Genomic DNA, 18,272 nt, shown 5'->3' with positions numbered 1-18,272 from the left:
TAGAATCTCAGTTTCTCGGTTTCTTTTTTCCATTTTAAACATTTTATATATAGTCAGTTCCCAGTATAGTTATATAAATATGTGAGAACACACCTTAAAATATCATAATTAATCGTATAATGCATAATTAATCGAAATACAACAGAAATATATATATATATATATATATATATATATATATATATATATATATATATATATATATATATATTTCTGTTGTATTTCGATTAATTATGTGTGTGTGTGTGTGTGTGTGTGTGTGCAATATTCAGTGTTTCCAAGGACTGTGATAAAAAATGACTGCTGAGACTTTGTGACTTTGCTCACAGAAATAATCGTTTTGACATCTCAGTCTGTAGGTGGAGCCAAATCCATTACAGTATCACGACAAAATATTCATGTTAGTGATGCCTTATTTGCAACAAAGTAATGTCAGCATAAACCTATTTACAAAAGAAAATTTCTCAGCATTATCTGTTCTCTAGATTTCTCTACCTGCAGACAAGCATGCAAATATGTCAATTCAGGGTATTCGTGAACTATGGCATATTTCAAACAAACATGCATTACCAGGATAAATGTTGCAGATACCCGATGTATAGAGCTCTATAATTAGCAATAGGCAAGTCTGTGATCCTAATAATCAACTTGAAGCTTCCTTTCAATAATGTCACTGATAAATGTCTCTCTCTGGAACCCTGAGAACAAATAAAGAGGGATTCTCAGTTCTGAGTTTTTCCATGCTAGGTTTCTAAATCTTTATTCCAGCAATTCTGTAACTGAAACAGAAAGGCTCACTACCTTTATGGTCCTACAATACAGGATGAGGTGAACTACATTCCTTGTTTTTATTCTTATGTTCACCAGCTTTAAGAGGTCAAAAGAGATTAGCTGGAATAATTAAGATTTTGTCATTTTTATTATAGTCATTTTTCACTATAGTAGTAAGTGAATCTTATGCCCCATACCTTCAAGGTCCTTTTTAACATGTAACAAATTGTAAGGTAAATGTATGGACATAATGAATTACTCTTTGCAATTAAGTTATTTTCATATTGCTATTACTCCCAGATGGTGGAATGAACTTTCACTTACTGTTTGGATGGCAGAGTCCCTTGCAGTCTTCAAATGCAGACTGAAGACCCACCTATTCGTGGAATATTTAAATGACCACAGACCCTGCTCCTATATTGACTAACTAGTACTTATTGTAGGGTATTGCTTATTACACTGATGTTGTCTAACAAACTCTAGTACTTATTGTTTATTGCACTTATCATTGTTTAAGATGGACCTTATGAATTTTGTCTTTGTCTTTCTTTCATCCTCAATGATCCCTGTATTTCTACAGTATTCTAGATCGTTGGTATCTAGGACTCTAACCTACTCTACTGGCTAGGATGTGTTCTATGAGGAAATGACAAAGCACTTTTGTAAGTCACTTGTAAGCCGTAAATGTGAACGTAGTGCATTTGCCTAAAAGCTCATGTACACAGCTTTTAGAGATAAGTGAAAACCTTGCCGTAGAACCCAAAGCTTCCTGCAAGTAATCATCAAGGCTACTTTCTAGGTCAGACATCTGCTTGACCTTGATGAAGAGCTGCTGATATTACACGTGGGTGAGGCTTTATTACATGCCCTTTTTGCACTCCTGTAAAGAATGAGCAATTCACCAAAATATAAAGGAATGCTACAATGGGTATACAAAAAGTCATTCATTTATTTATCAAATTAAAAATAAGTTAACATGTAAAATATGGGAAACTGTTTTGGGATCTTTTCCATTAATAATGGCACTCCACCCAGTTTTTATAAAAGTAATATGCCCTGATTCAACTGGTACTGTAAACAATTAGATTAATCAAAAATGTGAAAAATACAATTATACAGATGAGACTTCATAACCGAGGGTTATAAAGAGGCACACCTGTTACATCTTTAGAGGGAAAAATACACTGATATACAAAATAACCCATTAGAGGCTTGTCATAAAGGGCACTGAATGCATTTAACAATGATTCCTAATGAGGATGAAAAACAAATTAAAAAAACACAACAAAACAAAAACAAATAGAGGCAAATGTGTCAATAGCACAGCTTGGCTGTGAATTATTTAAGTAAATGTCTTAGTTGGTCCTGAAGGTTTTTAGAGTGTTCCACACTGTAAAGAAGTTAAGGAAAGGGCAGATATGTTAATTAGTTGTTATGATTATAAATTACATGCGAAGCTACCAAAATAATTGTAAACAGTACTTTGACTTACTTCTTTTGGATGGCTTCTTGTCTAAATGAAAAGGGCATGAGGAAATTTCGATCAATCTGAATCCAATATTAGCAGTTATATTATGAAAGTATATCTGAATAAATATTATATACATAAGGTACTCACTGATACTGCAAATGAGTAGTTATTATGGACATTTTCCTTAGACTCTGTAACATAAACATAAACAATCCCCGTTTGCCAGGGGATGACTTTAGATCTCGTGTACTTTACAAACGGCTTAGAGAACCCTTTATTTATTGGTGATGTAACGTTACCAATAACAATAAAACGGGTGAAATTCCAAAGCGCTTACATCCTCGGAGTGCAGAATCGCATCCTCTTGAATAACCATATTTCTTGCTGCCTGACCAAGAAGCTGCAAAATGCCAGCAGAGACTGTCATGTGAGACATATGTGAAACTGTCAAATAGAAGATAAAAAATGACTACCTCCAGTTACATGTTAGCTGCTAGCTAGCTAGTTGTTAACTTGCTGGCTAACAAATAACTTAACTAGGTTAGCGTTAGCGAACCTTCTACAATTAGCTAGCTAGTTAGCTGCAATAATAACATAACAGTGTATGTAGCTGCAACGTTTACTTAGCTAGCTACCGTTTTAGACTTAAGAGCTTGCCAACATCCGTCACACTGTCGTTAATATAATGCAAAGTCAACTTAGCTAGTTGACTACATTATTAGAAATAAAGCGTAAGCGAGCTAGGTAGCTTAGCATAGTTAACAAGCTACCATTAGCAGTCAGGAATACAGCATTTCATCTATACTTCATCATGTTTCAGCATTTCCACACTTACCTCTTGGCTACGAGATCCTTTTAATACTTGACGAGTAAGGGCGATTACATCTCCACTGCAAGAACCAACTTTATCAGATAATAATCCTTTAACAGACTGACCAAAACGGGGTTGCGACTCCGAGGAAGCCATAACTGAAGCGTAGCTAGTGTTAGCGTTATGTTATGGAGGAACCTCGGGGACAAAAATCCTTGAGCCTGCCATGGGGAGATAAATGAAAGGAGATTTACACAGTTTCTCTAGGTATAGTACACAATCTGTGAAATATTATTTAACTTATTAAGTTACTTTAAACATGGGACTGCTTGAAGTTAAAGATTTCTGAGCAAAGTGTGTTTTCCAAAACTGTGAAGAAGCTCTTGTGCTTATTAGTTGAAGAACAAATTCGGATAGTAAAAACTGTTCATTTTATCAGCAGTTAGAATTGTGCAGTAACTGTCGAAATGGCGTTTGCACAATAACATGAGATTTTGATACAAGAATGGTTAAATGTCTTTATGATTACACATATAACTACTGCTTAGTGGTTTCTTTTGGATTTAAATTGGCATTGACTGTTAAAGATAGGTGAGGTGAAAATATTTTAGGGTCAAGGAAGTGGCATTGAAGAAATCATATAAAAAATCCACTGTCAGCTTTCTCACAGCCTGTGAAGTGCCAGGGACCAAACTAGATGTAGGCATAGCTGACATGTTTAATCACTTCTAGAAGTCTTAGGATGGCTTGGCTTATTTGTGCATGTGTATTCGCTGCAGTAATCATAGTGGTCCTTTATTTGAAGAGGAAAATGCATGGATTTCTGACTGATGACAGGAGTCCTCCAAGCCTCCCTTCTCTCCCCATTATTGGGAGCCTTCTCAGTCTAAGAAGTGAAAGCCCACCACACATCTTCTTTCAGAAGCTGAAGAAGAGGTATGGAGATATTTATTCTCTTATGATGGGCTCCCATAAAGTTATCATCATCAACAATCATCGCCATGCAAAAGAAGTCCTGCTTAAGAAAGGGAAAATATTTGCAGGGAGACCACGCACTGTAAGTAAAATGTATCAGTCCTAGTTTCATTTAACAGAAATGTTTTTGCTTGAGAGGTCTACCACCATGTCCTATTACCTAGACTTGCAAAGCTCCTGAAAGGGGGAAAAAAAGTGATCTTTTTTTTTTTTTCAAGGTTACTACAGACCTCTTAACACGAGATGGAAAAGACATAGCATTTGCTGACTATAGTGCTACATGGAGGTTCCATCGCAAAATTGTGCATGGGGCTCTTTGCCTGTTTGGAGAAGGAACTACATCTATAGAGAAGATTAGTGAGTATCAAATTTCTCTCATTGTAATAACTCTTGTCACACCATACTGTAAAGTAATGCTGATGTTCCTAAGTATATAGGTAAGTACGTAGGTAAAATTATTAAGTCACAAAAATGTACAACTATTTTCCACTCTAATCTTTGTTTTCCCTACTATCTGTTCCCTTCTAGTTTGCAGAGAGGCGAGATATATGTGTGAGGTGCTGGCAGGGGTGCAGAGCTCTGCCATAGATCTGGCCCCAGAGCTGACCCGTGCCGTCACAAACGTGGTATGCGCCCTGTGTTTTAACTCCTCATATAAACGCGAAGATCCCGAGTTTGAAGCTATGCTCCAGTACAGCCAGGGCATTGTGGATACAGTTGCCAAGGATAGTTTGGTGGATATCTTTCCATGGCTACAGGTGAATTTTAATATCAAGAACATATAGTGCTTGAAATGCCTACACTGCTACATATACAATACGTTTTACACTAGAATCTATATAAATCACCTTCTTTGTCTGTAGATGTTTCCAAATGAAGAACTTAGACTTTTAAAGCAGTGTGTTTCGATTAGAGACAAGCTACTTCAAAAGAAATATGAGGAGCACAAGGTGAATGACAAGAAAACAATATTATGAATGTTTTGTTTTTTTCCCGCAACCATTCTTATGTATCACATATCTGTCATTTACTTACATGCTCATTGACTTTAACTTACTTGAGCTGTGTCTCCCTCTGCAGGCAGACTATAGTGACAATGTCCAGCGGGACCTGTTAGATGCGCTGTTGCGGGCCAAGCGCAATGCTGAAAACAACAATGTCAGCACTAATGATGTTGGACTAACTGAAGATCATCTGCTGATGACTGTAGGGGATATTTTTGGAGCTGGGGTGGAGACTACTACCACTGTACTGAAGTGGTCCATAGCTTATCTTATACACCATCCACAGGTACAGAAAATATCAATCGCTGCTTTTAAAATAATATTATGATTGTATTTATTTTGATTTTTTCAGTTGTATTTGGGTTAATAATAATTAAATAAATATATAATTCAGTCTACATCACTAAGCTCACTTTAGTGTAGCTAGTCAAGGAAGGTAAGAGAATTTGTTTATTTAATTGTATCAATGGCTTTCTCTTTTGTCATATTTATAGGTTCAGGAAAAGATTCAGGAGGAGTTAGACAGTAAGATTGGGGTGGATCGGCACCCTAAACTTAGTGATAGAGGAAAACTGCCCTACCTTGAAGCCACTATCAGAGAGGTGCTCCGAATCAGACCTGTCTCTCCACTTCTCATCCCTCATGTAGCCCTCTCAGACTCCAGGTAAATCAACCCCACTTTGTACTGTCATTTAAATGTGAAACGCAGCACATACCATAGGGAAGCTTTTGAAACAAAGATGTGCTTATGTTATCTGCTGTTTTACAGTATTGGGGAGTATACCGTGCAGAAAGGGACACGAGTCATCATTAATCTGTGGTCTTTGCATCATGATGAAAAAGAATGGAAAAACCCTGAGCTATTTGATCCTGGTGAGAAAAGGCAAAACTTATAACAGCACAGAATACAGAGCTTATGTGGTGTTTATCTAGGGAAATGCATCTGGTGTTGCAAAACTTGATGAAATGTAATGTCTAATATAGTCATTTGTCACATCATGAGCAGGGCGATTCCTGGATGAGGAAGGTAACGGTGTTTGCAGCCCATCAGTCAGTTATCTGCCATTTGGTGCTGGACTACGTGTGTGTCTTGGTGAGGCCCTAGCCAAAATGGAGCTCTTCCTCTTCTTATCATGGATTTTGCAACGGTTCACTTTGGAGATGCCCATTGGCCAGCCTTTACCAGACCTACAGGGCAAGTTTGGGGTTGTCCTCCAGCCCCAGAGGTATAAGGTCAATGCCAGGCTCAGGGCTTGCTGGGAAAAGAACCTACACATTCACCCGGACAGTGATGTTGAAACAGCCTAGTTTTTTTCCCCCCTCAGATCATTTTGCTTAAAAACTTAAGACTTCATAGCTAAATTCTTTTTAATGTAGTTTTAGTGATGTGTATGAGCTAGAAGGCAAGGATAAGCACTCCTCTTTGCACCTGTAGTAAATATAAAATCTCAGCTACACTCTTAGTTTGATAACTAAAAAAAAAAAAAGGTACTTTTTTAAAGCAGGTTGTTTATCAAGGTAAATAAGACATTTTCTTTGGATGTATCAAGAGCTCAGAACATACGACTCAAAATTACAATCTGAACCAGACAGGTTTGAGCTAATCTTTTTTCCTCCAATCCTTTAAATTGTGTTGTACTCACTGCTGTAATTTGTTACATTTTTATAAATACTGTATAAATGTGCCCAAGTAAATACACTACAAAGTAACTGGCATTTAAAAATGTTTTATTCATAAGGTACATTCGATATTCATTTGGCTGAGGCTTTATACAAAATGTTATCCATATGCAGTTTTATTCAGAAAAAAAGAGCAACTACAGATACAAAACTAACATAGTACCAAGTCTCATTTCAGAGCTAAACTTAAAAACCGATTAGCTTCTTAAGCCCATCATCTTCAAGCACAAAACCTCACCGCATCCATTTTAAAACAGTGCAATTACACATTTTTTAGGCAAAAATAAATTACTCATATTTTAACAATTACTAAATCTGATTCCAATTCCCTCTTTCTAACATACATTTTTGGTCTCAAGACATCAACGTAGACAGGAAAATACTTGGCGCTAGACCTACGAGGAAACATGGCAGCACCATTCCTCCAAACTTCAAGATGCTTGAAACGGATTGCACAGCTTCAAGCAGCAACTATATCAATTGTATAGAACAATCTAACGGACCTGTAAGCATAAGGCTGTACATAGGAGTTATAATTTTTAAATGCACTACTTGCATTTTGTTTACAGAATCAGTGTTTCCAGCAAATACTGCTCAAACTGGAACCTACACTATCTGGTAAATGATGTTTGTTTAAGAGCTCTCCATTTACACAGACATTCTAGCCTGGCATTATCATTGGGGACAATGGCCTATCTTTGCCCTTTGAACTGAGAACTATCTATGGCTGGAAGATTTACTGATTATTCACACCAAAAGGTTAAACAAACATACTACCTCAATTTACAAGCAACCTGAAATCACTCATCAATCTCTTGACACAAGGTAGGAATGCAGTGGAGCAGTTTCTATTGCCACATTAAAACAAAAACATGCTGATCCTCATTAGTCTTTCAAAATAAGACATCAGTCCACAGCATGTGCACTGACATAACAGGGAGGGTTCAAAATAGAATAAAATATTGTCCATCATATCTGCAATAGAAAAAATAGCTCTTTGTAGTACTAGCTCTCTCTCGCGCGCACTCTCTCGTTGTAATAACATTACCAAAAAAGGTACCATAAAACTTTACAAGCTTATTCTGGGTTTAACACAGTGCTAGAAACTAGGATATGGGAACAAAAAGTAATGACATATCAAACAGCTAATCAAGTAATATATTTAAGTGAAGTTGCTATTGTTAAGGTCACAGCCATTAGTACCTTGAGCGCACGCACACATGGAAGAAATATCCATTCATCCACACTGGCCTTGAGTTATTTACACAGGAATCCTTCTATAAAAACATACAATATTCCATTAAGGCATATGAAATAGTGAAATATGAAAAGGGGAAAAAAATAAAAAATAAAAAAAATAAATAAAAAAGGCACCTAAATGTGTAAGATGTATTACCAGAAAACATGAAACAATATATGCAGTCTTCAATTCTTTAATTCCAATCTCTACAATTTACCTTAATGTATAGTGTGATAGAAAAGTAATTTACAGCTACATAAATATCCAAAATGAATTTATATTTTTAAACAAATTTGCGTTTGTGATTAAAAACATGCGCACGCACACACACAGCCTCACAAAAAGAACAACAAAAGCTTACCAAATAAAGAGCACATTTTAATCAAATCAAGTCTAAAAAAGGAAGCCTTACCCAGACTTTCTGAGCTAGGCATAGTACACCATTGCACCATTACAGTATGTAGAACATCTTAAAGATTCCATTGCCTAATAAGAGGGGATGTGGAGACATACCATAACAGACTGCTGCTCAAAAAGGCTACACAGTAGCTCATGTTGTGAAGTCTGGTAGACTGCTCTGGTATGGGGTGGATACTTCCTGTGTAATCTGGGAAAACACCCCTCACCCTTTTCTTGCATTTTTGCAGTGCATAATCTAGTCCCTCTGAGGGGAATAGCATACAAATGAAGTGAAGGCTACATTTAGGCAGCAGAGTGAAAAACTTGGGGGGGGGGGATCTAGCATGTCTATTACTTAGGCCCCTAAAAAGGTTAGCTGTACCTGCCTAATGCACAAAAACAGAAAGCTTTCAAAGAACCAAGCAGTGCACCCATAACAGTAGTAAAAACAAACAAACTGATATTTAAAAGATATCTAGCTGTCAGTTACCTTTCAAACAACTAATGTATTAGGTCTGTCAGATATTAAAAATCTAAGAGGAATATTTTTGCCAAACAAACAAAAGTGGGTAAGCAAGTCTGACATTCTTGCGCATCTCACTTAAACTGAACTGCCTATATTGGCATCACCCCTTGAAAAACCCTTAGTGGCATTAAAAAAAATGTAAAGATAAAAACCACCCCCCCCCCCTTCCCATTACAGGCACCTTAATCAGAGCTGTAAGCAACATCTTTGACAACCTTTCTTTGAGGCTGTTCTTTCATAACCTAAAAACACTGCCTTCACACAATCTCACTTAGGACACAAACATACAGCCAAAGCAGTGGGTACAGTGGAAAATTAAAGAGACAGCAGCCAACAAAGCATTAGTGTTGTAGATGGTGGTGCTTAAATTTGGGGGTCTGTATTGCTGCCATGGTGAGGACCCTCCTGTTCATTGATGGTGTGTAAATGAAGGCAGATGGGAGGTCGTTGTAGAGGTGGGTCTCGGGGCTCAGGGCCTCTCTCTTGGCCAGGAAAGCCCTGCTCCTCATCCCCCGTTGGATGACGGCCATTGCTATGGAGGTTGCAACTATCACAGAAGTTCTGCTCCCTTAACCCATCTCTGTCCAGAAGTCCCTCAAGCTCTTTCATCTCCTCCTCCTCCTCCTCCTCCTCTCCTTCCCCAGGGCCATGGCTGCATACACACACTTCAATTCCTGAGTCACCCGTAAAGCGTCTATGGCGTCCTGGGGTCCTGTCCTTGCCATCAGGACAACTGTCCAGCCCTTGTTCCTCAGACTCTGGGTGTTCTTTGCAACGGCTGCTTTGCTTGCTCATGTCTGGTGAAGTGGCTGATGCTACGTGCTGCAGCTGGTCATCCTCCTCAAAGCTCAGGTATGGTTTGTCGTCATCTACTGCTGGGCAGTGTACAGTAGGACAGTGAGGCTCTTCTATGCAGTCCCCAGTGGAACCGTTTTCTGACATGGGGCCCCTAGGGCTGCACTGAGGCAAGGGGCAAAGCTCATCAGGTTGCTCAGGGTTCAGCATGTCAGGGCCCTGGCAAGGCTGAGAGGCACTGTATGGAGGAGGGGGCGTTGGGGGTCTGTTCTCCACTTCCTCATACGCTGGTAAGAGGTAGCTGGGCAGAAACCCTTCAAGCAGGAGAATGAAAGAGGAAGTTGGGAAACAAGCTTACTAAAAAGGTTCACTATACATACATTCAAACAATCTAGAAAAATGAATAAATGCTAGACAACCCCCCCAGTAAACACTATACAAGTCAAAAAGTGAGAGCCTTTTTTTTGTTGTAGCTGGTGGCAATGCTTACATTTATGAGGCTGAGTTCAGCCTTCTGTTGTTGCTTTATATGTCACTAACTGAGCTAAATGTTTAAATCTATGTGCATATCTCTAGTAGCGTGAACACAGAAGCGCTTACATAGTAGGCAAATGAGAGAAATACAGGCAGACACCAGTGTACAAGGACAAGGCAGGTTACTTACTGAAGTAGAAGGGCAGGGAGGTGTAATTGTGGACCTCTCTGTAGGCAATTAGGTTGATCTCATGCTGCCGCTGTTGTTGTTGCAGTCGATGTTTAGTGCGACGATGATGACAGACACAACAGCAGCTCAGGATAATAATTACAGTCCAGACAAGCCAGAACCCTAAGGAATAGAAACAGATCACATTTATGTTTACTTTAGCAATAACATTAAATGCTGTAATGTAAATGGGAAGTGTTGACCAACACTGAATATGAAAGAATACTGATATTTTAGGGCCCATTTTAGGCACTGCTAATAAAGTAAACTTAACACAGATCAACATTGTAAGATGGACAGTAAGAAAAGTTATGCATAAACATATAGATGTTGCACACATGATCTACAAACATGAATACTACTGTATCTCACAATTTGTTCAATTCTTGGTTGCACAGGAATTCTTCCTTTGCATTAAATGGTATAAAGCACACATGATCCTGGACAATATACACCTCGGCACCAGACATCAAATCACAAATAAAGAATGTGATGAATCTCGGGATGGAACTCTTGCCAGCCCCTGTAGGTCAATGTCATCATTAGACCCAAGCGTGTGAAACTTTGTCCCAAATAAAGCACAAGCCATTTTTGGCAAATTGGCTATACTTCTCCAAATAGAGAGGCTCAAGCATCTGTTTACAAGAGCTGGCCTGATCAGGTTACACACGAGACAGTCCCGTCTGGACCAGCTGTATTAGCCGCAGCATGAAAACAACAAAGTGCAGTCCTTGACTCAGCAGATGACATGCCATAATTATCATAGAGATTAATCAACAGTTATTAAAATAGATAGTATACCAGAGGGAGAGGGTAATCTGATAAGACTGTAGCATGGCCAATGGGAACATAATTGAACAACAAATGTCACAGTCAAAAGTCACAATACCAGTTTGCATCCTTCTACAAATTAGCTTTGTGAAAACAGAATAAGCTATTTAATGCAAAGATGCAAGAAATGCTTGTGTTAAATCAGCAAATCATACGTTATTACAAATTAGTGTTTTACACCTGGCACTGATTGAAAGGATTTTCTTGTTTATTGAAATTCAGCTTTGCAATTGAAACATTAAATAATAAAAACTATTAAAGTTAAATGCTGAAAACTAAACAAACATGCTACTTATTCATCAAGACCCATTTTAATGCAAGCCTAACATGCATAAAATAATTCAATTAGAAGCCAATAAGAGAGGTTCTGGCATGAGTGATAATAAACTAAGCAACACTGGCCACAGAGCCTTAACACATGCATTCAATATATACACAAATTCAGTGTTAATTAATGAACAAATGCCAGTTTAAAACAAGATGTGTTACCATATTCCCCAACTTTGTGCCACAACATGGAAGAATCCAGAAGCTGTTCCCTGTTCAAACATGACCTACATTGTACAGTATTTTTAAGCACCTGGCCCTTCAGCCAAGAGGGGGCAGGAGGTGCTGAGAGATACTTACACCATAGCTCATAGTAGTAGCTGCAGCACTGAGACTCTCCGCAGCAGTGGCCCGAGTCACAGATGTAGGTATGGTTGTTCACTCCAATGCATAGCAGCTTACTCTACAAAATCAGACACAAAAGGGTGATGACAGCTTTGCTCAGGCCCCTTGAGTCATACAATACACTAGGGTAGGCTATGGGTTTTTGTTGGTGTTCTTTAAAATTGTTTGTTAGAATTACACTGTTCAACATAGTGCAGGGTCATTGTCTATTTGCAAATGACCTTGGAAATGCTGGGCACTGCATATTAAAACACAATAAATGTCATCAGGTAATGGTACAAGCACCAAAATAAATCTTAATGTAAGGATATTTTACATAAGTGACAAGTAGCAGAATTCACAGATCATCTAGCATTAATAGCATGGCAAAAGGTGTAGATGTGGGGCATAATGTTGGTAAAACTGAAATCCTTTTGACCATTGAGATGTGCTTACAGTCTGTGCAAAGCCATCAGCATGGGCTCACAGTAGCTCAAACAAAAGCAACAACTCAGAACACTACACAAAACATTAGTTATATACGGACAGTTAGTTATATATGGAACATAATTTATAAGTTAAAATAACTAATGCATGCTGCAGTTGTTTTTTTTTTATAAAACTTCAGTACCTGCTGAAGGCCTGGAAGAAAAGTCATAGTATAGTCCTGAGGAAAGAATTCACCACTACCTCACCTTAGAGACACAGTTAATCTCACACTCATGCGCGCGCACGCACACACACTGAACAGCCAGAGGAAGGTCAAGTCCAGGCTATTCTGTACCCCACATGGGCTACATGAACTACACAGTCTGAAGGCTGGTCTTGATTTAAGTGCACACCCCCCACCATAACCCTTACTTTTAGCATGCAGAAAACCATGCCAGGGAATGCAAGTAAACAGGATGGCACAGGCAAGCTGTCTTTCCCTGTCAGTCACTCAGACACACACAAAAAACAAACCCTGCACTGAATGTTTAGAAAGAATACAAGTCTAATCATGAGATTACTATGTAACCATGCAGATTTTTAGAGTGCGAACCAATATCAAAACTATTACAAGCTAGAGTAAAGGAAAGGAATAGCAACCACTGACATTTTCCATTAATCTACAATCACAGTGGTCTCAGAAACACGTAAATGGTGTAAGATTAACAACATAAATTGAGAAAAAAAAGTTTGTAAATCACTAATAAACTGCTCCTCTCTGAATGGAACACAATTTATAAGGCTTAACTATTACTTCTGAGATTTAAACATAAGATAAAACCTTCAACCAACCAACCTTACCCAGCTAATCAAGGCCTTCAGGACCATGCAAACATTGCATCAAGCATGGTAAATTAGACAAGAAGATTGGTTCAAGAAGCAGGCATTAGTTCTCTTACTCAAAAGTTTAATCTTACAATATGAACTGCATATTTAATCTAACATTTCAATTCAGACACCCCACAATCATTTAGCCTTACACCCATCTAACAGGTACATTTGGTAAATGCATACCATCTGTTTCCATGCACAAGTTATTAGTCCCTAACCACAAGATCACTGCTGAAAGGAAATTACCAGGTTGGCAGACACTTCACTGATGTCAGTGGTTTGGTTGTGGGTGTTGAACTGGTACAAGTTAATGATGCAGAAGAGTATTGCTGGGTGTTTTAGATGTGTCTATGCAAGTGCTGGGATGATACTGGTTTGGCAACCCAAAAAAAACAACAAAAAAACCCCACCACAAAACAAAAACAAAAACAAAAAAGTGCCAACAGTGTGTGTCAGAAACTGACCAGTGATCATCAATCTAGATGATGGCTAATAAATTGTGCATGGCAGACAGGCCTTACAAGATGACCATACAAGACTGGTGTTGCCAATACAGTGTCCCCCAGCAAATCATATGATCTCTTATCATTGGAGACTATGGTGCAAAACACTCTCAAACTAATAAGTACGTAATTGTACCATGGCAAGTCTGGCAACATTGATTTTAACTTGAACTTTGACAGTATTAATGCAAACTGGGGTTTTGAAGGGTTTCCAAATAAAACCCAATTGCTTTTGAATCTTAAATCGTAATGTTAACTGAGTGAAAGGGAAAGAGCTCGCTAATATTTTAAGTGAAGAGCTACATCTATCTCAAGCCACGCGTCACTACATATCAAGGTTATCACCTTTGGATGAATCTTTTATGTATTAGGACCGGAAACCCAAAGTACAACTTAATTGGAAAGCAACAAAAACAGCGCAAAACTATTAAGTTATAGAATAATATGATTAAACGTGATCGTTTTGTTTGGAATTGATCATAGCACTCACTTTCTTCTGCCATGAATAGCACTCGGTAATCAGAGTATGCTCTTGTTCCTTTCGGCGACTGTCAAATTCGTAGTTTTGAGCTCTGTACACGCATGTTGTTTCGGCCTAAGAGGCCTAACGGGCACAAGAAAGCTTCTTCGCTCTCTTAGGTACTCTAGTGACCAGATTTATTTAACCTAATTAATTTATTCATTTATTGCAAATTACTGATAGTTTTAATGCTTCTAATCTAATCTAGATTTGAAGAGACACACCTAATGTTAGTAAGCCTTTATGCTGACTATGCCTACACATTAATAAATTTTGATATATTCAGAAGTCATTTCTGAATATACAAAAAAAGGTCCTTCAAATAGCGTTTATGATTTCGTTAGGTACATTTGGAATTTAATTGCTGCTTATCGAACTGATCAGCGCAGATTACATACAAGGTATTTAGCTAGCTATCCCTACCTAGCCATCTTGTTGAAGAGTAACAACATAGGTTAGCTCGCTAGTTACGTTACCCAGGCTAGCTAATTAACAGCTCGTAACAGGTGCCCACTATACGTCCCAGTAAGATAACCTACCCAACCTAGCTGGCTTATATGAGAAATATGTTATTTACATTCAGTCATAACAGGGCTGCCAGACCCACCAATCCTGTTACGTTTACTAAACTAATTTAAGAACAATATTTACGAACTTTCGTATAAGGCTGAATTTACCTGGTCGAGAATTCTTGGTAACGCTAGCTAAAACAGGTTAGGTTATAAAGGTAGCTAGCTATTCTGACTATCTATTAAGTTAGTTATACGAGATAACCATCCATATTACAGCTCTGTTGTCTAGCTAGCTAGTCATCTGGCTCTACATTGCTAGCTAGCTACCATTATGTTATCCGGACTTTTAAACAAAGCTATCTAGATAATATATGTAGACAGCTGGCTAGCAAAGTTAATATTACATTTTATGATAGAGCTAGCTAGTAGCTACCCAATTCTAGTTTTGATTACAGGTGTGCGTCAACGATAAAAGTTAGTTAGCTATATAACCTAGTCAAGAGTTTCTTGGTGACTTGTTGGCAACATTCTCAAAAGAGTTCAAAGAGTAGTTAGCTAGCCACAAACAAAGACTAGCAGAGGTAGCACACAGTTATCTAGGTCGCTAGCTGGCTATCTTTTTAGCTGGCACGGTTAGCTTTACCTCCGTTATTGCTCCCTCCGCCGACGCCGAGTTGACGGGTCCGACGACGGCATTCAGTAGAAACAAGCCCATTTTCAGCGCTGTATATTCTGCCTCCCACAGTCCACACATTCTGGTAGCTGTCGATACATCTGCGATACGGGATGTCATTTAGCTAACAAGCAAGCCAGCTTTGCTTATTTCTTTTTTTTTTCTTCAACTAACTTTATTAGCCTGAAAGCTACACAACTCTAAAAGTACGCTTACAAGTTCCGCCTTCTTCATACTTTGCTATTGGACAATTTGAGAAGAAACTTCCTGGTAGCGCAATAAGATTGTTTAAGTACAGGCTATTTGATCTGTCACTCCAATAACTGCATCGCTGTCATCGCTGTCAGGGTTCAATAGGGTGCGACTTCGTAACCAAGCGCCTAACAATTGATTGCGAAGAAATCAGGTGATCATGAGTTAAAGGGACAGGAAAAGGGACAGGCTTTCAAACGTGACGAGTGGATTTAAGCATATAATTACATGGACGAATAAGGTTGAATTTGTCATAACATATGTACATGTCTGTGAAATAGCATTACTTTTTAGTTATTATTTTTAATCGCATATATAACATGAGATTAGCCAAAGATTAAAGGCTAATTTAATTATACTGCACACACACACACACACACACACACACACACACACACACACACACACACAAGACAAAAACTCACAATGCAAAGCATATGTGTTGACCTATTATGTATTACACTTTAAATTTCAATACATTCACAACATTTATCAGACACTCTTTTCCAGAGTAACATACTCTGCTTAGTTGTTTAGTTGTGCTTATTTGTCTCCATGGAAGAAATCCTTATGCTGCTACACTAGGCCTGACTCTATGGATACCATTAAGCTTGAACCCTTCATTCAAGTGCTACATGAAGAGGTGTATGATTGAAAACAGCAAGAGACTGATGTACGGATAGGTACTGGGAGTTCATTTTACCTTCTGGGTATCATTTCAGAAAAGAATCTTGAGGAATGTCTTCTCTGTCTCTTAAGGGGTGGTAGTTCAAGTTGTGCTGTTCTAAGGACACAAAGGGTATGAGATATGGTCCGGGGTGAAACAAGTGCTTGCATGTAGGAGGGAATAAGACCAATTCTGGCCTTGTTGGCAAGTGTCAGGTTTTAAATATGTGGGCAAATACAGGAAGTCATTGCAAAGCAGTGGAGTAATGTATGTGAACTTGGGAACACTATATATGAGTCGTGCAGATGCATTCTGGATCAGCTTCAAGGGTCTAGTCACGTGTACAGAGGCTTGCCAAGAGTAAGTTGAGATGACAAGGGAATGCATTTCTGGAAAGAAATGGCAGAATTATCTTGACATTATATAAAGGAATATTGTGTTGTGGGAAGGAATCACTGAGATTCAGTTTGATGATGGACAGCCATCCATGATGACATGTCAGACAAGCATGCCAAGATTCAAGATGAAATATTAGTATCTGAGAAGTTGAAAATTAGTTGACTGTCATGAGTGTAGAAGTGGTAGAAGTGGTATGAGTAACCATCTGAGGATATTGGCACTCCTAGAAAACAAATATAAAGAGAAAAGAGAAGAGGGCCAAGCATTGATCCTTGTGAACTCCTCTGGTGTTATGGATGAGGGAGGGGAGGGGGCATGAGAAGTGAAGAGAAAACAGCACATGTATCTTATGTGGGACTGGCAGATGATTCCAGGTTTTCTTTGCAGAACGATGACTTTGCAGCATTTATGTCTCAAGTGAACTTCGATAGGAGAGTGTAGAATGATTGAAAATTTCTAATTGCAATTGTCTGCACCTTCTCTTAGCTGCACATAGCTCTCTACGATTGCTGCGAAGCAATTTGGACAGCCATGATATGGAAATGTGAGTTTTCATTGTCCTACAGGATATGGGACAGATTCATACAAAAGATAAAATATGTAAAATAATACAAAGCTAAAATATGAGGTTATGTCTGTTCAAATAATCACTTAAAGAACATTGTGTGACATAAAATGGCAAACAAACAAGCAAATAAGCAAACAAATAAAAAATAAATAAATAAATATATATATATATATATATATATATATATATATATATATATATATATATATATATATATATATGGCCTTTATTTTATCATAATCATTTTAGCCTGAATTATTAATGTGTCTTTGCTAATTGCATCCTTGAGAAATGAAAACCTCTCTGACTGATTTAGATAACAATCTCTCAGGCATATTTGGTAATGTTATTTTGACAGACATAGTGATGAGTTCACACCCATTTTCATTACCGCTATGTATCTTTCTTTCCACCACTAGTGTGCCACTCCTTAGGTGAGGCCCTTTGAACCATTCAGCCAACTTAAAAGGAACAAAAGCAAACAAATCACATTGTTCTTTCAGGAATTTTTCTTGTTCAGTGCCTTTCATTTCTTCCTTTTTTAGGCACTTCTCTCATTCAGAACAGAGAAGTCAATGGTTTCTTACATCCCAGCTTGACAAGTTAGGAGGATACAAGCTAATCCCCTTAATCTGTCCATTCTCCCGTGCAGTGCCAAAGGGGGTGTGGGACCTGGCGCAAGTAATCCTATAGAAAAAACAATAGGATTAGTCCCCAACTCTTGGAGTGACAATCAGGTATCTACTGACTGATTTGCAAAGTAGGGTCGAGTTTCTTCAAATGTGCTTTTTTCTTCTTCTCTAGTTAAGGGGTGCCTTTCACTAAGTGCTGGCGGGATTCCATGAGGAGAAATGCTGGAGGTCTGTATGAAAGACATGTATTCTTTGGGTCCAGTGCCAGCAGATGACTGACAGGACCTGGCCTTCTCCCACACCAAAGAGGGTGGGACAGAGGGGAGACATGGTGGGTTCAGGCTAGCCCCACCTCTTTACCCTCTCATT

At 38.4% G+C, this 18,272-nt stretch overlaps 3 protein-coding genes across 6 annotated transcripts; 1 reads left to right on the top strand and 2 right to left on the bottom strand.

Moving 5' to 3' along the window:
- Positions 1-1,702: 1,702 nt before the first annotated feature.
- borcs7 (BLOC-1 related complex subunit 7) lies at positions 1,703-3,273 on the bottom strand. The gene is made up of 5 exons (XM_027022972.3): positions 3,078-3,273; positions 2,580-2,642; positions 2,390-2,433; positions 2,264-2,284; positions 1,703-2,161 (listed from the first exon to the last, which is right to left on the bottom strand). Exons 1-5 carry the CDS (start codon positions 3,207-3,209, stop codon positions 2,110-2,112), a joined length of 312 nt encoding a protein of 103 aa, XP_026878773.1. The 5' UTR covers positions 3,210-3,273; the 3' UTR covers positions 1,703-2,109.
- Positions 3,191-6,644, top strand: cyp17a1 (cytochrome P450, family 17, subfamily A, polypeptide 1). 4 transcript variants are annotated; one of them, XM_035531490.2, is made up of 9 exons: positions 3,191-3,320; positions 3,833-4,110; positions 4,247-4,385; positions 4,557-4,786; positions 4,892-4,978; positions 5,109-5,318; positions 5,527-5,696; positions 5,802-5,905; positions 6,039-6,644. In XM_035531490.2, the coding sequence occupies exons 2-9, from the start codon at positions 3,865-3,867 to the stop codon at positions 6,338-6,340; spliced, it is 1,488 nt and encodes a 495-aa protein (XP_035387383.1). In that variant the 5' UTR covers positions 3,191-3,320; positions 3,833-3,864; the 3' UTR covers positions 6,341-6,644. The 4 variants fall into 4 exon arrangements, with proteins under 4 accessions (XP_035387383.1, XP_026878768.2, XP_081580768.1 ...); XM_027022967.3 differs by lacking the exon at positions 3,191-3,320 and having other exon boundaries at positions 3,412-4,110; XM_081724642.1 differs by lacking the exons at positions 3,191-3,320; positions 4,892-4,978 and having other exon boundaries at positions 3,412-4,110; positions 4,557-4,654.
- A 99-nt stretch (positions 6,645-6,743) lies between these two features.
- wbp1la (WW domain binding protein 1-like a) lies at positions 6,744-15,715 on the bottom strand. Its single transcript, XM_027022966.3, has 4 exons — positions 15,356-15,715; positions 11,834-11,936; positions 10,337-10,498; positions 6,744-9,986 (listed from the first exon to the last, which is right to left on the bottom strand). Exons 1-4 carry the CDS (start codon positions 15,503-15,505, stop codon positions 9,241-9,243), a joined length of 1,161 nt encoding a protein of 386 aa, XP_026878767.2. The 5' UTR covers positions 15,506-15,715; the 3' UTR covers positions 6,744-9,240.
- Positions 15,716-18,272: the final 2,557 nt, after the last annotated feature.

Source organism: Electrophorus electricus, chromosome 12, assembly GCF_041902795.1.
Source record: "Electrophorus electricus isolate QZ-2024a chromosome 12, ASM4190279v1, whole genome shotgun sequence".
Lineage (NCBI taxonomy): Eukaryota > Metazoa > Chordata > Actinopteri > Gymnotiformes > Gymnotidae > Electrophorus > Electrophorus electricus.
The sequence above is the reverse complement of the archived record's forward strand: the minus strand, read 5'-3'. Positions and strand labels throughout refer to the sequence as shown.